The sequence below is a fragment of the Lepidochelys kempii genome, chromosome 3 (assembly GCF_965140265.1).
Source record: "Lepidochelys kempii isolate rLepKem1 chromosome 3, rLepKem1.hap2, whole genome shotgun sequence".
NCBI lineage: Eukaryota > Metazoa > Chordata > Testudines > Cheloniidae > Lepidochelys > Lepidochelys kempii.
The window spans coordinates 55,409,011-55,433,924 of NC_133258.1; the positions used below are offsets into that span (position 1 = coordinate 55,409,011).

Sequence of the window (24,914 nt, forward strand, 5' to 3'; positions counted from 1 at the left end):
ACTAATGAATGCCAAAGCAAAAACAGAACCAAAACAGCTATTTCTCTTTCTGATTTTTTCATGTAAATGATTTTAAAAAGGTTTGCCATCTGCTCTTGTTTTAATTTTGCAACATCAATCATAAATTATATTTCGGCTCATATGTAAAAAAAAAGAAAAATTTAGCTCCCAGAATATTTTGTTTTTCCTATGTAATTAACACTCCATTCACAGTTGTGTATATCAATCAAAACCCTGCCTTTTTTCCTTTAACACTTCCTTGATACTTTGTTTAGACTATTCTAAGAGTCATCCTCAATACAACCTAAATACGTACAAACAGGAACATGGACATGCTTTAAAGAAATCGACAGTATGTTGGTCCTAATAACTCAGAGAGGCTATTTAAAAAGATGATCCATTATATAGTTATTTTGTATTTAGGCCATCATATTTCTGATTACATTCTTTGGGGATACATTTGATTACTATTTTTCAAATAAAAATGATAAACATTAGTCTATATTTACAGTTGTAAAGTAGAGATAAGCCCAAACAAAACTACAGATCCCTACACTCCTGAGCTTTCAGGAAGTATGGAACCAGATTGGAACTAATTCCCCAACCTCACTCTGTAAAGTGTCAAAGGAAAACTTTCAGGTCCAAACACTTTTGAAATTTGAGGAAAGTTTTAGATCTGGACCCAAATCCAAATGCTGCTTCTCAGGCCCATCTCTATATATCATGTATCATGTATTTAAATAATCTATTCAGTTATGTAATACTCTAGCAATGTCAATTTGTGACAATCATTCAGTGTCTACAAGGATTTTCATTTTTAAATTTTTTGAACATTTTCGGAATAATGTTCCTATATTGCTCCTGCAAAAAAAAACACATTTGTATGTACCCACACAAAATGGTGTGCACACACATAAAATATTTTCTAGCTAAGTCAGGTACTTGCAAATAAATTGGATGCATTTGTAAATTGTTAACTTATACCTTTTTGCATGTATAGTTACCCCATATCCGGGGCAAAAGTGGGTTTTATGGCTACAAATGTGTGTTTTTTGCCATAGCAACTTGACATTAGTTGTCAGCAGTTATTGTGTCTAAAAAATGCTACAAATTTAAATTTTACAATCAAGATTTAAGCTTGTAAGTTATTTAATTTTTAGGCTATGTGTCAAAAACAGAATTACTGCATTTGTTCACTCAGAGCCTGCCCTCTGTCTATTGAAGTCAGTAGAAATATTCTCATTGACTTGGATCAGGCCTTAGTTAGGTATTTGTGTATTGGCATTTACAGGCACAAATGCATGTTTTATACACAGAGGTAGTAACTACATAATCAGGGAGCATTTCTGAAAATCAAATGCTGTATCCCCTCTCACCCCTCACCTTCCAGAAATCGACATAGCCTTTGTAAGACACAGGAATGTACACACTCTAAAAAACTTCTGTTTGGTTAACTTCTTCCTCAATTTCTCCTATGCATCCCCATTGATTTTGAGGCAGCATTTGGCTAAATTATTGCAGGTGTATGTACAGAATGCAAGGAAAGGCATTGGTGGCCGTAGTTTTTGAACTCCAGTGAATTAAATAACAATTCTGAGCCCTTTTCTGCCTTCCTATATGCCTGCAGTAACCTTGCTGAAGTCACTGAAAGGTGGATGTGTTTCAGAAAGCAGCATATGGTTCTTTGTGTTTCAGAATAAAAAGTTACCAATAATTAGAACATATAGATTTACTGGGTTTTGTATTAAAAATAGGTAAAATATTGAGGTTAGCTAGTGTCTATTGGAAATAGAAAAAAAATTCACTGTTAAGTTTTGGTTTTATGGATAAATATTATTGTAATTCCTACTGGTCTTAATACTCATTCACAGCTTACAATGCAATGGCTCCAGCTCTTAAATGTATACTGAGAAAAATACTTGAAACATAACTAAACTCTTTCCATATAAAGGATTAATAATACAAAATTTACACTATTGCCCTTCTACATTCATAGCATAAATCTTAATGGTTCTAAGGGAGTTTAGTGTACACTGAAAGCATGACAAGAATAACACATCAAAGTGAGATTAATCTTAATGGGTCATTGACGTGATTTCAGTTTCAGCCACAACACTTAGCTTGTGAGTAACATAGGACTATGGCGAAAAAAACCTCAAAAATATCTCAAATTAAATGTTATCAGTTTGACTTAAATCAACAAAGGTTTTCCTCTCAATCAGCCATAAAGAAACCTTTGATTATAAGCTAAGTAATAGTGTGTTAGCCTAACAATTCAAGACCATATGTGAAATACATAAACTTTGAAATGATACCAGTAGACATATGACTGCTCAAAGATTTTAGTCCACTCTCTTCCGGTCTTGGATTCCTGTGTAACTGCTTAGCTCTTGAAATTGAGGTTTAGCTGTTTGTGAATCTGAGTAGGTGACAAATGACTTAAGTAATGGAGATCAATAAGTAAGACACACTTATTTCAGTTCACTAGTGACACAGCTGAAAATCAGCTTTGAGAAATAGGGTGCTGGCCATGTTCAATTAGTTATTTTCAACCTGTACAATTATTATATGGCTTATGGTGACAGCTGCATTATAGTTTTACATCCTAGACCATTGAACAATCAAATAACATATAATTTATTTGGACATTGTCAAGATGATAGGTTTGTTATATGTTACTTCCCTATCAATATGCTTTCACTCTTGAAACCTAGCTGGAAAAATGTACTAGTAAAAAATTATTGTGATGCAAATACATTGTTTCCCATAGTTATTAAGAACTTTTCTAAGGCAATACATTCTTATTGATGCTGCAATAAGTAGTACAAGGTATTTCTGCTTTAGGTAGCTTTTGATCTTTTTGTTAGTAAACAGTACAATCAGTCTTGCTTTTACACCGATTATTTTATTGCAAATCAATCCTCTGATGCAATATTTATGAATGTCTGTTTTTTGTTGTTGTTGTTTCCAGGGAAGGCGAGGTAAACCAGGACTCCCTGGTAAACCAGGATCACAAGGACCTCCGGTGAGTAACCAGCAAGGAAAGTGGGACATTCTCCCTTCAGTCAAGAACTGCTGTAGACTTTGTTAGCATGTTTGTAGCAGTTTACCTGAGGAGAGCTTTAAATGAACACAATGGATCTTTGTTCTCTCCACAATTTTTTTTTCAGGTTTTAAAACATTTTATTTGCATATTATAAAAATTGTGCATTCCAATAATTAAAATCATTTGAACAACAAAAATGGCACTCGATTAACTGCATTTTACAGCTCGCAGGACCTTGGTACATTTTTGCATTTATTCGTCTGTTACTAGTTTACTGTAGTTCCACCCAAGTTCTTCTTTCATCAACATGCAAGCTCTTTCATGCCACCAGACAGGCAAACCCAGACAGGCAGATGGAAAGGCAGCACCTTCATTCAGTGTCAGTAGTTCTCTGTATTTTTTTATGTGAAAGGGGCAGCATAGTCATTTAAACTTTATCCAACCTCTTTGCATCTTACAAAGGGAAACAGCTAAAAGAAGTAAAATAAGAAGGCAATGCTTGTGGAATGTATAATTTGGAAGGGCAGATTTCATTACGATTCACCCGCTTGCTTCTCCTGTTCAATTGTTTCTTTTGAAGGCAGTGGATTTTTCTCTTGTGTTTCTGTTTTATCAGGCAGTTACAATTCCCAGCCTTTTGACTGAACAAAGGTAAAGAATTGGATCCCAAATAAGAGAGGCTACAAAGCTCAGTGCAGTAGAGAAAAAACAAGATCCCACACTGCTGTCTAACAGTTCAGAGACGGACAGGCTGAATATGCTAACTACGGATATTGTGCATTCATTCAGTTTACCAAATGTATGATGCTGTATTTAAGATCAGATAATTTCTGTCTCAGAGGGGTAATTTGAAAGATGAAGGACTGTGTGATGAGCTTGCCAACTGAATGATGTGGAGGATTATACCCAATACTAGAATGAGCACTCAACTGTAGATCAAATGAGTTTACAGAAGAATTAAAAAGATTAAGAAATACAAAACTATATGAAAGGATTTATAATATGCAGCACTAAAGGTTTTAGCTCATATCTGAGAGTTTTGGTTTTATTAGAGGTACATGATTTGGAATTTGAGCTCAGGCATGGGTTTGGCTTGCTTCAGGGCTTCTCTGTGCAGTAACAAATGAGATCTTTGAGAGAATAAGATTTGATAAGAGTTGTGACATTATATCCTATTTACTGTATTGTAAAAATGCCATCACACACAAATGCATGAAAGGTGTTAAGAGCTAAGTGTGTACTTCTTAATAAGGTAAACTTATAGTCAACGAGTTGAAAGGTTCTTTTCTTAAAGTGTATTTGTCTGGTGAAACTCACTGTCTGCAAGCAGTTCTTCAACTGTTTCACTCTGTGGATCACTCTATAAAATATAAATCCACCATTGGACCACTGCTCCTTGCCCTACTGCACAGTTTTCATAATGTTCCATTCTGTGACTCATCAGGAAGGACTCTGTGAACCAAAGGGTACATCTGAGCCATAGTCTGAGAATCCCTGGTCTGTCCTAATGGTTAGGATTAAACATAAGTGTCATTGTTATCATCACATTTTTCTGCTGGTTGAACATTAGTAATATTCCCAGTTTCAAACCATATTTTGACAGTTTTCAGCCTTCACTGGAATAAGTGATATCCATCAGTCCATATTTCAGAATCCTTCTTTCTAGAAATGATGTTGCTGGACATAGTGAAGGACAGCTGTGAGGAGTAGGTGAGTAAATTGGAATAGATGGCCCCTGTACTTATCTAAGAAGAAACAAAAGATCACACATTCTGTCACTGCCAATTTCTTTAATTTTTTTCTTACAAAATATTTTCAGAAAGAAAAACAGATGGTGGTGTTCATTCATTGTGTGTAAAAATAAGTAGATATTAATTCATCTTCATACAGCCATACCGAAGCCTCACTTGGAGTCTTGTGTACAGTTTGTGGTTCCTTGAGATAGAGACATCGTACACTGGAGGGAATCCAAACAAGGCTAATGGGACAATAAAGTAGTGATGTAGAACCTTATTGAACACAAATGCCAAACATGATCTGTTTAAAAATCAAGATAACAGTCTTGTCTTAGGCCTTAGTGTCAGTCTTAGGCCTGGTCTGTCCACATTTCTTGTATCCATATAACATGTTAGGTGGGGTTATCATGTTTTACATATATAGTTAGCATAGTACAATCTCTAATGTGGATTTAGCTGTACTGGTATAGTTTATTCCCCTTCCATATGGGAATGACAATACCAATATAAACACATATACACCCATATAACTGCATCCACAATACGATGATTGTACCACTTTAACTATACTGGTACAACTAAATCCACATTAAAGATTGTACTAAAATATCAAAAGAGGTACTACTTCTGTGAATAGACAAGGCTATAGGGTGTTTTTTTAAAATTCCTTCTTTCTTTTCCAGTCTATCACTCCTTCCCTTTTTGGTTCTGTCATTTTTCTTCCAATTCAATCTATATCAGTCTGCTATCTTGCTCTTCCATTGGCCCTTCCTATGCTGGACAATAAATGGAGGTAGTTGCTTCATTCACATGGACACATTGTCTGCCCCTACTTTTGGGCTTGCCTCTCCACAGTTCAGGGCACAGCACAGTTAGCACACATGCTTACATGCTTAGGGTTGCTATCAGAAGATTAGCAGCTATGATTATTGAAGAGCTTAAGGGAGCTCAGCATGTAAAGCCTGGACTCTATAGGAAAAATGAGAAGGGAGATATGAGATAAGTACTTCAGAAAGTACCCATAAGTACTTCAGAAAGAATAAGATAAAAGTATGTAATTATTTAAGGCGGCTAAAACACGTATTGGGTATATGAAATTAATATAGGAGCATTTAAATTTGGTAGTAAGAAAATATTTTCAACTGTTAAAATGTTAAAAGGGAAACAACTTCAATAAGGAGAGTTCTGAGCCAGCAACACTGAAGATTAGACTCGATAAATTCTTTAGGGGGGTTGGTGTAGAAGACACTCTGAAAGTAGTGCAGGGTAATAGGCTAGCGGGACCAAATTGAAATGATGTATACAGACTATAAATTGTACACTGATAAGAGATGTGCATATTAGTCTAAATGAGTGTTATTTGTATATCTGGAGAGCCAGAAGAAGGTGTAAATTATGCTAGTTTACACTCTCTTTACACCGCCTTGTGAATCTAGCCTGGTGACTCCTAACTCTCTCATCTGTGGCTCACTAATTTGTTCAATGCCTAAATTCTGTATTATTATTTTTATAAAATCTGTACTTGGAGTGAGTTTATATTCCCTTACAACCTACTATACAGTCTAGATTAAAATTATGTCAGTACCAGAAAGGCAAATCATTACATTTTTTAGCTGGAGTATTCAATAAAGAGACATTTTCTGCTCATCCCCTTTTAGGTGTCTTTCTTTTTTGCTTCATGTATTCTCTGGGATAAATCTAGCCTCCATTGTTGTCAGTGAGAATTTTTATTAATGGGTTATAAAAGAAGATTTTTGTCATCTTATCTCCCCCAGATGATATTCTGTTTTCCCCTTTGAGTATTTTTAAAGTGTTTATTAAACAGTGTGTAGTTGTAAAATGTATTATTCACTCCTGGTGCAGAAGTCTTGATTTTGGTCCTTGCTCCCTGATACTGTTTTTTAGTATTGTTCCTTTATTTCAGTATTAGACAGCTGAGCTGTGTGCTCATACTTGTCACACTTCAATGCATAACAATTTATGCTGAAAACAGTAAAGCCAAGAAGCTGCTTAAATAGAACAGCAGCTCCCTCTAGTGTTTATTTGTTAATTTCCCCCCTTTTAAATGATTGAGACTTGTTTAAGGCTCTAGAGTTAAATACAGTATGCCTTTGTTACTTGAGAAGTTTCCAAATATTATGACTCCGAAGCCAAAAACCGTTCACCTTTCACATGCATTTCATATTTTTGCTTGCTTGCGTAACAAACATTTCTGTTGAAGGGAAGGCCATCTCTCATTAACTGCGTTCTCCCTCTGCTTCAGTTTTTGTTGAATTCAAAATGCTCAGTTTATGATGCTAAAGTAGGCATTATCATAGCAAAACCCTGTGAGGTCATAAGCACAGGATTATAACTTCATTGCAGAATTAAGCTGGTAACAGCTTTCTCCTGCAGTACCTGGTTCACCTGCTAACAGAAATATCTGCAGGAATCAACAATACAAAAGGAGATGCTGGCAAAGTATATTTCTTTGTGTAAAATTATTCTGTTTTCAGTTTTGTCCCAGCAAGAAATTTCTCTTGAACACTTGAAGGAGTTTTGAGGGAGAGTGGAGAGGGAACTGAGTTCTGTATTTATATATGCTGTCAGCCTAATCCTGCATTGGCTCAACCCTGCAGTCCTTAGACAAAACTCCTTTTAATTTCAATTAATATTACATCTGCCTAAAGGATTGCAGGATCATAGTGTGTGTATTTGGGTGTATTTGCACATATTACTTAATTCTAACATATTTTTTCAGGCTTCAGAAATAAAAATGTCCTGGTATCTATATTCTATAGATCTCAGGGCCATTGTGAGAGTTAGGTTGTTAATGTTTGCAAAACCCTTTGAAGATGAAACACAAATGCGTTTGTGGTAGAAATGTGCTATGATGACAATTTTTGCAGGAGAAACTGACCTATCATATTTGACTCATGGCAATAATTATCACTTTATCCAATCAGAACCACAGAATGACAATATATGTTTAAAATCTGTTAAGAATTGTAAAGTGGAAACACCATCATTTAATGATTTGTGTTTTCACATGTCCTGCTCAGGTCATAGTTTCAGATTATACAGCTGCTAGGGACAGTGTTGACATTCTAGTGTCACCTCCTGGGTCACTGGAACACTGAAAGACATCCTTACAGAACATATCAGACAGCTAGTGAAATCCATCTAATGATCAAAAAGCTTTACATTGGTTTAATTTTCTGGCAACCCCCTCTTTTTTTTCCCTCTTATAGAAGATCCTACACATTTCTTGATTTTTCTTGATACGTAGGTTGAAGGAGAGAACAAAGAGGTTTCATCTGGTTTCTCATTCTGAATTGTTTTCAGTGGTACCAATTCTGCAGTCTCCACTGGGACTACTTGCAGGCGTAAATGCTACTCAATGATGCAGAACTAGGCTCTGTGTTTTCTCTTAATACCACTTTGACACCCATGGCTTTAATTTGTTCAATATACCTGTCTCTTATTGGGGAAACCAGATTGTTTCAAAGCTAACATCACACTCTCAGGAATTAATGGCAGGTTTCAGAATAGCAGCCATGTATTCTGTATTAGCCATGTATTAGTTGTATTCGCAAAAAGAAAAGGAGTACTTGTGGCACCTTAGAGACTAACCAATTTATTTGAGCATAAGCTTTCGTGAGCTACAGCTCACTTCATTGGATGCAACAAATATTTATGCTCAAATAAATTGGTTAGTCACTAAGGTGCCACAAGTACTCCTTTTCTTTTTTCAGGAATTAATCTTACCCTTGATCTGAAGCATTCAAGCTTGTCTATCTTTCTATATATAGTAGTTCTGCATGTTTACTTCTGTTGCCCCCCACACTGTAGATTCACACACCCCCATATCAACGATTAATCTGTTACTCAGGTAGCCCAAACACCATAGTAACTGAGCACCTCAGATAGGGAAGTAGAGTTATCTCCATTTTTTAAGCTAGGGAATTGAGACACAGGGGGTATGTCTACATTGTAATAGAACACCCACAGATGGCCCGTGTCAGCTGACTTGGGCTCAGGCTGCAGGGCTATAAAATTGCAATGTAAACATTCAGGCTTGTGCTGGAGCCTGGACTCTGGGACCCAAGCCTGAGCCCAAACATTTACAATACAATTTTTTAGCCACACAGCCTGAGCCCCATGAGCCTGAGTCAAGTGACACGGGCTAGCTGCAGTGTTTTATTACAGCATATACCTAGAGAGACTGTGACCTGTCCAAGGTCACAGCAGAAGTCTGAGGCAGAGCAGGGAACTGAACCCTTGGTCTCCTGAGTCCCAGGCTAGCATCTTAAACTCTGAATGATCTGTCCTCTTAAAACTACTCTTCTCTGCTTTCTTTCTACCAAAACTCCCAAGATTATGTCTCATGCTCAAATAAATTGGTTAGTCTCTAAGGTGCCACAAGTACTCCTTTTCTTTTTGCGAATACAGACTAACACGGCTGTTCCTCTGAAACCAGGTTTTCAAAGAGTCTCTATTTCACACATACTTTGGCATTGAAAATCTTTCTTAAAAACCCTCTCTGGAGTCGCATGATGCTTCACATCAAGGTCTCGTTCTCTTCATTGAGTTCAAGGTTTGTCTGGGAAATGGTTGTGATTGTTTATTGGTGTTATCATAGCATTTAGGAGTCCCGGTCATAGACCAAGGCACCATTGTGCTAGGTGCTGTACAAACAGAACAAAAAGGCATTCCCTGCCACAAAGCATTGACATGCTACTCCTTGCAAGTATACCTTTAGCAATAATTGTTTCTTGAAAAGTAGTCTTTGTGTATGGTTTATATTTTTAAAATTATATGGGGCTTCATTGTTCTACATGACACCTTTTAAAAGTCTCTCTTGTCCATATTCCCCATGAAGCAGTGGGTGAGAGTGTTCATGGACTACTTGTATTCTGTCTGTTTAATTCTGTACACTTCTAGTCTCACGTAATTTAGTATGTATGTCAGTGCCACCAGTCTAGTTATCTTAAGTAGCCAGCAGTTGGCCTTGGAAATCTCATTTCCTCTGCCTCAGGAAATATTGTAATTCTACCAATATTTTGAAAGTGAACAAATGTTATCAGTTAATTACAGTAAACAGAAAATCAAAGCAATGGTAAGTGGAGACTGTTGGTAGAGTTTCTAGCATTGCAGGACTTCTCTGCCTTTAGAAGTATATTGGAAAATATACTTAGTACCTGTGGTAGTGCTGAAGCGTCTGGCAGTGGTTGGTTGGTTGGGTTTTTTTCGGTCTAGTTGTTTTTAAAAGACATGGTAACAATACATGATTTGTTTAATTTATTCAGTCATGGTAGATGTCATGCCTTTGTGGCTTTTAGCAGCTTCTCTTTGGTGTAGTTACATTGTGTCGCAAATTTGTGCTGAAGATTCTCATGTATCTTTATAGTACAATTAGCAGAAAATAATGTTTTTCTAAGGGGGAAGCAATATGGTGTGGAGAGACGTGATTACTGTGAAATATTTCTTAGATGGGTAGACAGACTGACTATACTGAAAATTCACTTTTTCACTTCTAGTCCTGTGAAAATTAATCTAAAATTTTCTGTTGCTGCTGTGTCAGCAATGTAACATACTTAGTGTAAATTATATTGATCCATTCAGTGTGCTATGAGACTGAAAGGACATTTTCAGCAGTCTGATGATGGCTGAAAATGCAGATGAAGTGTAAAAGTGAAAGAACCACAATATAATTTAGAAAAAAATGTTTTATAATGTATTTAAAAGCATTTTCTCTTATGTTCCCACATTCTCATCCCCAACTTTACTACAAAAATAACACCTGAAAAGTTTGTGTAATTTTTGGAAAACAATCAGGACACACTTTTAGTACTTTCCTTATTTATATAACTATAATCTGTCTGTCCTTCAGTTCCCTCAATTATTTATATAATTCAATACTGTACGCAGTTCCAAAACAGACAAACCCAGCTCAGGTGAGCGCTTCACTGATATTCACAAAGGAGCAAGTTTGAAAAATATCTGAAGTAGCAGAAGTGAAAAACACTCATTCAAAAGATGGAAGCTGCCTTTGCTGTGTTCCTTTAACCACTGTTTATCAAATTGCTTCTGACCTGTGAACCAGTCATACTAGTTCTTTTTTGGCCAAAGGGGCTTGTGAGCTATAGGTCCTTCCAAAGTATTATACAGGGATGTTGGTATAGAAAAGTAATGTGAAAGGAAATGTAAAGACTGGTCCTGACTGGGTTTAGATGTTTAGATATATAGTCAGAAGTAGGAATATTTCTGCTGTTGAGTTCTACTTTTAGTTTATTTATATTCTTTTTTATGGTACTCATCACTGTAGTAAATGAGCACCTCAATTGCTTTAATAAATTGTGTCCTCACATCATTCATGTACAGTAGGGAAGTGTTATTTCTGTTTTTACAGAAACTAAGTCAGCAAGATTAATTGGTTTTCCTAAGGTCACACTGAAAGTTTATGGTAGAGTCAGGAATACATTCCAGGTTTCCCAAATCCTACTCCAGTGCCTTAATCACAAGACAATCCTGCATGGTATAGGCTAGGACGGTTTTATGAAACTGTGACATACTAAAGGGATTCATTCCATTTTGTGATAAATGATTTATTTCATATATGAGGCAATTTCTGAGAGGTCAGGATTGGTGACAAACATAGCAGTGCGGTCCTTCCAGGGTTATATTATAGCTCAGTTACACTTGTTTTATTTGTGAAAGAGGAGGAAAAGCAATGGCATATCCATAAATGAGTTAGAAAGGTAAAGTTACTTTTCTGACCACTTACAGCATAGAGGAAACCTTACTAGATAGTGGCACTGTAAACTTGAGCCACCAGATTGACATATAGTGATTCTAGCCATGCAGTTATAGAATAGCACCCGCACAAGAATAACATCTTAAACTTAGATATCAGAATAATGCTCCACTGTTAACTTTACAAATCATGCCTGAGAGAAGTTTCATGGTATTGAAATGTCATTGCTACATTTATTTTGTATTTTCACCATGAATTTAAGGTGACATTTTAGTTCCAGAATGCGAGCAATGGACTAGATTGTGTTTTTATCCCATTTCCCACCTTGGGGATGAAGAGAATATGATGAGGCAGGCATGAGGTCTCCATAAGCGTATGCAAAGGTAACATCGGCTACGCCTTTTAATAGGTTGCAGTGGGAACTTTCTCTCACTCTGATCCAGCTCTATTGGCTGGGCTTATGCTTTTGCAATTGCCCTTCCCCACCCTGTATGATGTTTCTAGGGCTGCTGTCAGTGCTAAAGTGCCCCAGCCCTTTTGAGCCTACAATAAAAGGACTGCAATTATGCCAGGTCTCTGTTCAGGAGCACATTTATGAGGAAAGTTTCTTTGTGCCCTCCTCTTCCTCCTCCACAATCCCAACTCCCACTTTTTCTGTGCAGCTGTGCAAGGCTAGGCACAATCTAACCCTTTGATATGAATTTTTATGTCCTTGTCTCTTTCTATAATAGCATAATCTCAGTAAACCCTATGGGGCATGCATTTCATAATTACCTTTGTTTTGTGGTAACGGGCAATTGGCCTTCAGCTTTACATCTCACCTCAGTTGTGCTGTTATGATATAATACTCTTCTCCCAGACTTTATTCTCTAATCCATTATTTTTAAATAACTTCTGCCTATTTGACTTTCAGTTGTCTTTACTGTCTTCTTAGCTTTTTATCTCCACAAACTCCATGGGGAGTTCTGGAGGAACTTATACCTTTGAATGCCTCTCTTCCATTCATTCACTTTCATCATGGCAAAAAGTTTTCCCCCTAGGAAGTAACATTCTCTTTGATTACTTGAAAACATGGACCTGTTTCTCATTTTTAAAGTCATCTTCTTCGGCTATACCTCGATGCGAGGATGATGTCTGCCAAGGGGCTTCATTGGTTGGTTTTTAAGTGGCTGAGGAGCTCAATTCGTGCCCTGCAGATTTTCCCACAGAAGTGACAGATGTAATCTTGGAGGAGACATAGTTGTTGGCTGGAGTGTTGTTCCCTTTCTTTCTTCTTTTGTCATTTCTCTGTCTTCTTTTGTCATTTCTCTGTCATGTCCGTTCTCCTCAAAGTGAGCTGTGGCTTCGTGTATAGTGAGGTGCCGCTGTGTTCTGTTTCATTCCAGGTCCTCCCAATTTGTTGGTTGATGCCTCCCCTTTTAAGGTCTACTTTCAGTATGTCTTTGAAGCAGTTCCACTGCCCTCTGTGAGCCCTTCTTCCCTGACTTAACTGAGAGAAGAGTACTTGCTTTGGGAGGCGAATTTCAGCCCTACGTACACAGTGGACAGCCCAGCGGAGTTGGTGTTTCATGACCTGCTGATGGCTGCAGAGAGAACGCTGATGTTAGTACGTCAGACTTCCCAGCTGATCCTGAGAATCCTCCTTAGGCAGTGCTGCTGGAACCACTCGAGCTGCTTGAGATGTCATCTGTAGGTTACCCAGGTCTCACACCTATAGAGAAGGATGGGGATGACAACCGCATTGTAAACCAAGATGTTGGTACCTGTTTGCAGATCCCTGTCATTGAAGACGTGTTTGAATACTCTTCCAGAGGATGTGCTGTGCCAGCACATCCTGTATTTGATTTCTGAATCAATACTGGCTGTTTTGGAGAGGTGGCTGCCAAGGTATGAAAAATGCTCCACATTTACCAGGGGTTCTCCACTGATGGTGATTTGTGACGTTAAAAGTGTAGTTTGTGCAGGTGAGGGTTGGTAGAATACCTTGGTTTTCCCAATGTTGAGAGAGAGACCCAGGCTGTGATAGTCATCTGCAAAAAGATTTAGGGTACTTTGCAGGTCAGCCTCTATGTGTGGGAGAATGACCCAATCATCTGCATACTGAAGATCAGTTATGCCAATTCTCATGATCTTAGATTTTGTTTGGAGATGTTAGAGACTGAGGAGTTGACCACCCATATGATACTCAATCCCTATTCCATCAGGAAGGTGGTCATAGATGAGAAACAGGAGCACGGCAAGGTAAATGGAGAAGAGTGTTGGAGCAGTGACACAGCCCTGCTTGACACCAGTGCAAATGATGAATGGTTTGGTCTCTGAGCTGCTACACAGAATGGTGGCAGTCATCCTATCATGGAGTACAGTACCTCAAGGAAGATTCGCTGATAAGAGACCCCATCAGGATTTTGCAGAATGGTGTTCTAGATGTGTGGGAAAACTGGATGTTTGCCATTCTGTGCATTCTAATGGAACAGAGGGAGCCTGCAGGAAAAGGCTTTGGGGTCAGAATGCAAATCATGCTCCCTTGCAATTTCAGATTTACCTCATTTAAATGCTTTTTTAAAACATGATTATATAGGAGCCAAATGATGCCATCCTCAAGAAATGCATCCTTGGACAGCCATCTGACTTCAGCATGTGCATTGAATGAGTGTTATATTTTTGATACAATGGCTTTAAATTGCGGTCATTCCTAAGACTTTATTGAAATAATGATTAATCAGTCTAGCCTGATGTCTTAGTGTATAGGGCAAAGAAATGTGACCAGGAGCCCATGTGCTGATCCAGCCTTGAGACTCTTAACTCCTCAGAAAAGTAAGTAGTAGGAGTTGAGCATGTTATGGAAGTGATTCTTTATTTTCAAAGTTGAGGAGAAAAAGGGGAAGTTGCACTTGATCCACTCTTTTGAATTACATAACTGCCTGCTGCCTTCAGTCACAGGTCCTAGCTCCTCTTAAGAAAGGGAAAATTGAATTATACTTGGAGAAATTACTCAAAATAATTGGATGAGTGAAAGCCATATAACCTTTCCTCAGCACACTCATGAGTCTGCTTTGACGATGCATCCCCTTATTATATGCCTTTGAAGGGGCAAGAGCAAGTCTCATGCTCAGAAGCTGCTATTTCCAGCAACCTCTCCACCCAAAATAATATATTAACTATACTCATTGCTCACTTTCCAGTGTGACCTATGGAGAGAGGCAGTGTAGACTTGTGGATTGAGCAAGTCATATAACCTGTCTGTGCCTCACCTGTAAAATGAGGATAATGTTACTGACCTCTTTTGTAAAGCACTTAGATATATATGGATGAAAAACACAATATAGGAGCTAGGTATAATAATAATAATAATGTCACTTTCAGTAACCTAATATTCTTCACAGAAAGCTGATTTATGGAAAAGCAGCATGAAAAGATAGATATATCACCATGGGACGAACCCTTTTCTGATATCAGTTATGTTTTTATTTTAGCAAGGTAACTGTGTCATTTTTCTTTTCAATCATAGTTGGAGTTCCATTACTCCTGAGAGCTATTATTTTCTCAGAAGTTATATCAAACGGCTTCCATGAATCCATCACTACATCTTTATGTCCAGAACAATTGGTACCACAATGGAAAATTATCACATAACAAAGATCTTCTGTCATATCTAGTTCACAAGTAGCATCTTTCATACACATTAACACGTGGAACTGTCAGAGGTATCAAGAATGTCATGGCAACACTGTGTATTGGTGTAGCCAAATTGTTCCTTACATTTTTCTTTTTTCCTGAACTATCTGATTTTTATAGTAGTTACTCTAAAATTGAACAGTTGGATTTGTTTGAAATCCTTCTGCATTTCTCCTTTATTCAGAAAAATATCTCTATTGCTTTGTATTTACAGAGACATAAGTATTTATCATTTCAATATTTTCCTTCTGGCTCTCTAGGCCTGGATGATTTTACACAAAGCAGAATCTTGTTTGCCCATGCCCCATTTGGACATTCCTAAAGTTGGAAGCTTCTTGAGGTTGGCCTTCTTGATGTGATCAAGAGCCAACCCCTTTTACAGGTTTTTATTGAGACTCATCTGGAATCTCTTGATGATCCACTCTTTTGAATTTCACATTGGCTCTTGATCTGAAAGTCTTCGATCCTATCCACTAACCCAAACGAAAACAGTAGAATTCTAATACTGAATTATTCCCTAATCCCTGTTTTGCATGATGGTTTAAAAGTGATTTGCGCTGCTATCTTCTTGCAGATGACAGGAATGTGCTTTCAAGTCCTTGGGCAGGATCATAGGGTTTTCTATAGATTCATGTTATGAAGATTTCAAAAGCTTTCCTCTTTCATGTTGCCTAACAATAATATCTTCAGTGTATAATATCTTGAAGGCTCTTAAAACACTTGAGAAAGTGTTACACAAAAGAGAATGTGCTCTGGGGCCGGGGGTGTTGGGATGGGGGGGAGCAGTGCCACAGTCATGGGACTCTGGCGGGGAGGTGGGGGAGCAGCAAGGATCTGCATAGTCTCTATTCATGGAGCAGGTCCTCAAAGAATCAATCCTGAAGCACTTGCATGAGAGGAAAGTGATCAGGAACAGCCAGCATGGATTCACCAAGGGAAGGTCATGCCTGACTAATCTAATCGCCTTTTATGATGAGATTACTGGTTCTGTGGATGAAGGGAAAGCAGTGGATGTATTGTTTCTTGACTTTAGCAAAGCTTTTGACACGGTCTCCCATAGTATTCTTGTCAGCAAGTTAAGGAAGTATGGGCTGGATGAATGCACTATAAGGTGGGTAGAAAGCTGGCTAGATTGTCGGGCTCAACGGGTAGTGATCAATGGCTCCATGTCTAGTTGGCAGCCGGTATCAAGTGGAGTGCCCCAAGGGTCGGTCCTGGGGCCGGTTTTATTCAATATCTTCATAAATGATCTGGAGGATGGTGTGGATTGCACTCTCAGCAAATTTGCGGATGATACTAAACTGGGAGGAGTGGTAGATACACTGGATGGGAGGGATAGGATACAGAAGGACCTAGACCAATTGGAAGATTGGGCCAAAAGGAATCTGATGAGGTTCAATAAGGATAAGTGCAGGGTCCTGCACTTAGGACGGAAGAACCCAATGCACAGCTACAGACTAGGGACCGAATGGCTAGGCAGCAGTTCTGCGGAAAAGGACCTAGGGGTGACAGCGGACGAGAAGCTGGATATGAGTCAGCAGTGTGCCCTTGTTGCCAAGAAGGCCAATGGCATTTTGGGATGTATAAGTAGGGGCATAGCGAGCAGATCGAGGGACGTGATCGTTCCCCTCTATTCGACATTGGTGAGGCCTCATCTGGAGTACTGTGTCCAGTTTTGGGCCCCACACTTCAAGAAGGATGTGGATAAATTGGAGAGAGTCCAGCGAAGGGCAACAAAAATGATTAGGGGACCGGAACACATGAGTTATGAGGAGAGGCTGAGGGAGCTGGGATTGTTTAGCCTGCAGAAGAGAAGAATGAGGGGGGATTTGATAGCTGCTTTCAACTACCTGAAAGGGGGTTCCAAAGAGGATGGCTCTAGACTGTTCTCAATGGTAGCAGATGACAGAACGAGGAGTAATGGTCTCAAGTTGCAGTGGGGGAGGTTTAGATTGGATATTAGGAAAAACTTTTTCACTAAGAGGGTGGTGAAACACTGGAATGCGTTACCTAGGGAGGTGGTAGAATCTCCTTCCTTAGAGGTTTTTAAGGTCAGGCTTGACAAAGCCCTGGCTGGGATGATTTAACTGGGAATTGGTCCTGCTTTGAGCAGGGGGTTGGACTAGATGACCTTCTGGGGTCCCTTCCAACCCTGATATTCTATGATTCTATGATTCTATGATTCTATTTTAAATAGCACATAACCAAATAATTCTATTTTAGCAAGAGAGAGCCCTTCTCAAAATTGAATGGAATTCAGCTTCTCACACACAAATCTCCATGTGATATAAAGCCCACAAAGCTGCTGTACACCACCTACTCCTGCCTCCAGCCCAAATACCCTGGGTTGCTTTGATTTGTGCCAGGGGCTGAACTGGCCTCAGTTCCCATAGTTGCCATAGTGCCATGCTTGCACCAAATGTATCTCAGGGAGACTCAAGGATGTGACCCAGTATATTTTCCCTTTGTTATTTAAATGAGTATTTCTCACAGCCATCAAAACAACATGTTATTTCTTTTGCAGTATATGGACAGCGCAGGTTTGAGATATATACATTATTTTAGCTATAAATTTCCCAGTTTCCTACTTCCAAGGATCTAACAGAGCATGTTCTGTTCTGATTTCCAACATGTGCAAATCTCATTGGAGACACAGTTCAGGGGAAGGGACAGTTGCACGGGAAAAACTTAGCCCGGTATATTTTATTCTTCTAAGTTTTACAGGTCTCAGTAATACATTTTTTTTCTAGAGCACCCACCACCCCTGTATCTAAACATGGTATCGTCTTCTATGAAGCAGTTACACTACTTGGTTAAAAGGCATCAGTAAAAGTGTAAAGTATAATTATTACTGATAAAAATTGAAAATTAGTCCATCTAAGCCATGGTTCTTGTCTCCGTCAATGAAAACAAAACCTTGCTACCCTTCAAATTAAGATTCAATAATTGAGTTGTTTGTCCAGTCCCATCAGTAACTACTTCTGCTTGATAACTGGTTGTTATTTTTTTTCAGTTTAATTTTGTGGAAGGCAGTTTTTCAAAGAGACATTCCAGTAACAAACTAAAAAAGATTCTACACCTAACAGAGCAGACTTCAATTAAGCCTGATACAAATGTTATCTCTTTCAACCTCTGTCACACTGATCCTTGGTGAAATAACCTGCTGGTTCCCAGAATTGGGGGACTTTATGTTGCTTAAATGATGCACTCTTTTACAGGACTTTTATTTATCCAGAAGGAATGATAATGACTTTAGAACCAATAATTTACTATATAACCAAATTTAACGTGTGAAACCTTTAAAAGTGTACCATAGTTTTAATGTAGGAATATGTAACATAAAGTGTCCCTATTTGAAAAATATCTCCTTCCTCCCATTCCAATACAGGCATTATAACCAGGTATGGAAGTTAAATGTGTGTGTGTGTGTGTCTATCCATGTGCAAGAGAGAGAGATTTGCCAACTGGACTGGATTCTACCACCCTACTGGCACAAGCAGGTCAGAAGCTCAATCCAAAATCTGTCCCTTTAGATGTTATTTATGTGGAAAACTCTGACAGTAAAGATGGCAGTGCAGTATTTTGATTTAGGATATAGGTAGGTAAGATTTCATGGGAAGCAAGTCTAAGCGGAAAAACAATTGAAGACAGTTGGCAGTTTTTCAAAGAGACATCATTAAGGGCACAAGAGCAAACTATCCCACTGCATAGGAAAGACAGGAAGTATGGCAAGAGACTACCCTGGCTTAACCTGGAGATCTTCAGTGATCTAAAAATCAAAAAAGAGTCCTACAAAAAATGGAAACTAGGTCAAATTACAAAGGATGAATATAAACAAATAACATAAGTACTTAGGGACAAAATTAGAAGGCCAAGGCACAAAACGAGATCAAACTAACTAGAGACATAAAGGGTAACAAGAAAACATTCTACAAATACATTAGAAGCAAGAGGAAGACTAAGGACAGAGTAGGCCCGTTACTCAATGTGGGAGGGGGCTGGGAAACAATAAGAAAATGTGGAAATGACAGACATGCTTAATGACTTCTTTGTTTTGGTGTTCATCAAGAAGATTGGTGGTGATTGGACGTCTAACGTAGTGAATGGCAGTGAAAATGAGGTAGGATCAGAGGCTAAAATAGGGAAAGAACAAGTTAAAAATTACTTAGACTTGTTAGATGTCTTCAAGTCACGGGGTCTGGTGAAATGCATCTTAGAATACTCAAGGAGCTGACTGAGGAGATATCTGAGCCATTAGTGATTATCTTTGAAAAGTCATGGAAGACAGGAGAGATTCCAGAAAGAAAGGGCAATTATAGTGCCCATCTATAAAAAGGGAAATAAGGACAACTTGGAAATTACAGATTAGTCAGCTTAAATTCTGTACCCGGAAAGATAATGGAGCAAATAATTAAGCAATCAATTTGCAAACATCTAGAAGATAATAAGGTGATAAGTAACAGCATGGAATTGTCAAGAACAAATTGTGTCAAACCAACCTGATAACTTTCTTTGACAGGGTAACAAGCCTTGTGGGTTGGGGGAAGCAGTAAATGTGGTATATCTTGACTTTAGTAAAGCTTTTGAAACTGTCCCGCATGACCATCTCATAAACAAAGTAGGGAAATGCAACCTAGATGGTGCTAATATAAGATGGTTGCAAAACTGTTGGAAAACCGTTCCCAGAGAGTGGTTCAGAGTCATACTGGAAGGGCATAATGAGTGGGGTCTCGCAGGGATCAGTTCTGGGTCTGGGTCTGTTCAATATCTTCATCAGTGATAATGGCAGAGAGAGTACACTTATAAAGTTTGTGGACGATACCAAACTGGGAGGGGTTGCAAGTGCTTTGGATGTTAGGATTATAATTCAAAGTGATTTGGACAAACTAGAGAAATGGTCTGAAATAAATAGGATGAAATTCAATGAGGACAAATGCAAAGTACTACACTTAGGAAGGAACATTCAGTTGCACACATACAAAATGGGAAATGACTGCCTAGGAAGGAGTACTGTGGAAAGGCATCAGGGGTCATAGTGGACCACAAGCTAAATATGAGTCAACAGTATAACACTGTTGCAAAAAAAGTGAACATCATTCTGGGATGTATTAGCAGGAATGAAGTAAGCAAGACATGAGAAGTAATTCTTCCACACTATTTGAGCTGATTAGGTCTCAACCGGAGTATTGTATCCAGTTCTGGGTGCCACATTTCAGGAAAGATGTGGACAAATTGGAGAAAGTGCAGAGAAGAGCAACAAAAATGATTAAATGTTTAGAAGACATGACCTGTGACGGAAGATTGAAGAAAGTGGGTTTGTTTAGTCTGGAAAAGAGAAGAGTGAGAGGGGACATAACAGTTTTCAAGTACATAAAAGGTTGTTACAAGAAGGGAAAAGAAATTGTTCTTCTTAACCTCTGAGGATAGAACAAGAAGCAATGGGCTTAAATTGCAGCAAGGGAGGTTTAGGTTGGACATTAGGAAAAGCTTCCTGACTGTGAGGGTGGTTAAGCACTGGAATAAATCACCTAGGGAGGTTGTGGAATCTCCATCATTGGAGATTTTTAAGAGCAGGTTAGACAAACACCTGTCAGGGATGGTTTGGATAATATTTAGTCCTGCCATGAGTGCAGGGGACTGGACTAGATGACTTCTCGAGGTCCTTTCAAGAACTATGATTCTATAGATATTAACCTGCATTATACTATAAAAGCAGCTTCTACAATATAGTCCCAATTATTCTTTATAAAAAGCATTCTAAATTGTGATTCTTATAATCAACAGGTAGAGATCTATTCTTTGTCATCCAAATAATTGTAGCTGTAGAGATTCAGAACCAAATTTTCGAAGTCCCCATGTGAAAAACATGCACGCACACACACATATACCATAAACTGGTTAATTGTATACACAGACATCTAGTGCTCATTGAATCGGCCATTCTTGTGTCCACATGAAAAAGAGGGTTGTCAAGGTTCCTCCCCCACTCTGAACTCTAGGGTACAGATGTGGGGACCTGCATGAAAAACCTCCTAAGCTTATCTTTACCAGCTTAGGTCAAAACTTCCCCAAGGTACAAAATATTCCACCCGTTGTCCTTGGATTGGCCGCTACCACCACTAAACTAATACTGGTTACTGGGGAAGAGCTGTTTGGATGCGTCTTTCCCCCCAAAATACTTCCCAAAACCTTGCACCCCACTTCCTGGACAAGGTTTGGTAAAAAGCCTCACCAATTTGCCTAGGTGACTACAGACCCAGACCCTTGGATCTTAAGAACAATGAACAATCCTCCCAACACTTGCACCCCCCTTTTCCTGGGAAATGTTGGATAAAAAGCCTCACCAATTTGCATAGGTGACCACAGACCCAAACCCTTGGATCTGAGAACAATGAAAAAGCATTCAGTTTTCTTACAAGAAGACTTTTAATAAAATAGAAGTAAATAGAAATAAAGAAATCCCCCCTGTAAAATCAGGATGGTAGATACCTTACAGGGTAATTAGATTCAAAAACATAGAGAACCCCTCTAGGCAAAACCTTACAAAAAAGTTACACAGACGAAATAGTTATTCTATTCAGCACAGTTCTTTTCTCAGCCATTTAAAGAAATCATAATCTAACATGTACCTAGCTAGATTACTTACTAAAAGTTCTAAGACTCCATTCCTGGTCTATCCCCGACAAAGACAGACTATAGACAGACACACAGACCCTTTGTTTCTCTCCCTCCTCCCAGCTTTTGAAAGTATCTTGTCTCCTCATTGGTCATTTTGGTCAGGTGCCAGTGAGGTTACCTTTAGCTTCTTAACCCTTTACAGTTGAGAGGAGCTTTCCCCTGGCCAGGAGGGATTTCAAAGGGGTTTACCCTTCCCTTTATATTTATGACAAGGGTGTGTATGTCAGAGTGTATTTATTGTTTGCTCGGACCATAATCTTTATTTTTTGATAGTTTGGCTTTCCATTTATGAAAGAGACCAAAAATCAAACTTGGTAGTTACTCTTTCAAAGGAACTGTGAAAGTCTCTTTGATTGTCTAATGGTACTTTTCATAAACTTCCATGAATAGCCATATATGCGAAAACTCAGTAAAGCCGCTTAAAGGGACAGAGCGCTCATATTTTCAAGTTATTAGATAAATAAAGTAAGAGGGAAGCATTGCAGGAGTGCTAATTTTTCTCCCCTACTTATATATTCCTCATTGGTATTCCTCTTTGATATCTTTTGATCAGTCCTTTGTAAAGTGCTATGAGATCTACGGATGAAAAGCACTATATAAGAGATAGGTATCATTATTCAAACTAAGAAAATTAAACCTATTTTGTATCAACCTGAGTTGAAAAATATGTTTCTTCCTGTCTGAATCCACAATCTTGGAAAAAGAATGCAGAACTTTAAGAAATTGCAAGTCTGGGGGCTATATACATATTACTTCTCAAAAGCTGTCCCATGGTTTACAAAACTCAGAGGTTTAACCTTCTCAAAGACAGATTGTTAATTCCTCTTTTACCCTCAAAGACCTCACTTTAAATTCTTGTTTCTTAATCTGACCTGTGATGAACCTGAGAATAGAGTGGAAAGTTAGAAACTTGGGTTGATATTTTCAAGGCTATTTAAGGGATTTAAATAAATGTTTTCTGTAAAAACCTAATGGCTACTTTGAATATCTGAACCTTGCTGTCTAGAACCAAGTGTCTGCAGTGTTGGAATCCAAATATATTTTCACATTTTTTATGACCCTCGTCATTTCTGATTTCCAAACAGCCTTGTCTAAAGTTCTACATTTTTATTGCAGTACCTCTAGATTATATGGACTTCATTTAATCTTCCCTCCTACACCTACCAGATAAAAGTTCAAATTACTTTGACAGTACTGTCAGTCATTCCTTTAAATCCTTGCCAGAGATTTTTCCAGTAGTTCTGCAGTCTGTTGTAATTAAGAAATATTACTTGGCCTTGAGTTCAGTTTTCTGTCACTGTAAGCTGCTAAACCTTAATACAAGATTTTCCAAGCTCTGTTTCATTTAAAGTGAGTAAAATTTATGGTAAGAAATTAGGTCTATACAGAAAACCTTCAAATATACATGTAAATGAGCTGTTAAGATATCATATATATATATAATGAGATATATAATATGGGCTTGATGCAGAAATTACTCAGTGAATTCAGTGGCTTATGTTATGCAGGAGGTCAAATTATATTATTATAAAAGGTTTCAGAGTAGCAGCCGTGTTAGTCTGTCTTCGCAAAAAGAAAAGGAGTACTTGTGGCACCTTAGAGACTAACAGTGGATGTTAGTGGATTCAGTGGATGCATCCGATGAAGTGAGCTGTAGCTCACGAAAGCTTATGCTCAAATAAATTTGTTAGTCTCTAAGGTGCCATTATTATAAAAGTTCCTTTTGGCTTTAAAATCTAAGATCAGATACATCACTGCCTATAGTCTCATAGTTCATATTTTTCTAATGCAACCTGTCCTGCTGAATGTCGGAACTCTGACTCTTTACAAAGCTTCTGAATGCTCACAAGGTTTTTTACCAAATGTATAAATTTTTCAACTCAGTGGAGAGAACTGCAGAATGTTTAAATGATTTCATCAATATATATGGCACTGAAGATATAAGTGAAGTGCAACCCATTCCATGATATATCCCAATGAGTTGACTCATTACATAAGATGCTTTCTGGATATAAGCCCCAAATCAGGACATTGACTTTACCAGAACTTAAGCACATGCTTATGTGCTGTCCTGAGGAGAGATGTTTTCCAGATTCAGAGCCTTAGTCTCTATGCTTGGTCTGTCACCTTCCTTTGCATGTGTATATTTGATCACCTTAGCAATTTCTTTTTCTTGCCAAAAAGTAAATTCTGTTAATATCAAGTATTTTCCTTGTCCACAACTTGTTTCTTGAAGCTACTTCTCTACTTCCGGGCTATTTGACATCTTCCTTTTTTACATTGCAAAGGCTCTCTTTGAATACACACTATTTAAGATTAATTCTAAAGTGACGGAGGAGGTCCTCAGGAATTGATATGCATCTGTCTACAGGAGTCATGTTTCTCACCACTGTGAGGCTCTAAGGGTTCCTAGGGCATCTTATGTTTCCCAATTAATGTCTTCTGGCAAAATATAGGCCAGCTGTTTCTTTCAAGAAATTAATCATCTTTTAAATCCTTTACAGAGCACCAACTTACTCCTTCCTTCAGCTGTCCAGTGTGAAGAGTTTAATGACTTATTCACAAGCAAGTAACTTTTCAGCAAGGGAGTGCTAAGTTTAGTATTTACTATGATAGCAGAGATGGTTTACTAGTCTAAACATCAGGTTTTAAATACCCAGACTCTCTGGAGCCACAGGTTTAAATCTCAGCAGGGTGGACCCATGCCTTTCAACCACCGAAACAGATAAATTAAGTTCTGTGTAGTTTAGGGTAGGTGAATATTTATGAGAACCCGTCTGCTCTTTCTGGACATTAAAAAATCCCATTGAGCTATTCTCACAAGTAGGGGTTTGTTCCTGTATCCTTGATCTAAATTTCTGCTTTCTCACACTGTTATATAATGTGGTGAATGCTGGCTGGGCACTCCACTACACTTGGGAGGTGCCAAATCCCTTTCCTGACAATACATCATTTGTAAAGTACCTGCAAGATGAAAAGCTTTACATAATCACAAGATACTATGTTCTGTGGGTTATGAGATTCCCTTCTGTACAGGTGGTAA

The 24,914-nt window shown here is 38.2% G+C and overlaps 2 protein-coding genes across 2 annotated transcripts in view; one reads left to right on the forward strand and one right to left on the reverse strand.

Moving 5' to 3' along the window:
• Positions 1 to 24,914, forward strand: part of COL19A1 (collagen type XIX alpha 1 chain) — a 337,043-nt gene that overhangs the window by 203,321 nt on the left and 108,808 nt on the right. Inside the window, exon 17 of the mRNA XM_073336362.1 lies at positions 2,972 to 3,025. Coding sequence (XP_073192463.1) covers positions 2,972 to 3,025 — 54 coding nt within the window. The remainder of the gene's footprint in view (positions 1 to 2,971; positions 3,026 to 24,914) is intronic.
• Positions 3,553 to 11,420, reverse strand: LOC140908162 (thymosin beta-4-like). The gene is made up of 3 exons (XM_073335127.1): positions 11,388 to 11,420; positions 10,825 to 10,851; positions 3,553 to 3,657 (listed from the first exon to the last, which is right to left on the reverse strand). The coding sequence occupies exons 1-3, from the start codon at positions 11,418 to 11,420 to the stop codon at positions 3,580 to 3,582; spliced, it is 138 nt and encodes a 45-aa protein (XP_073191228.1). The 3' UTR covers positions 3,553 to 3,579.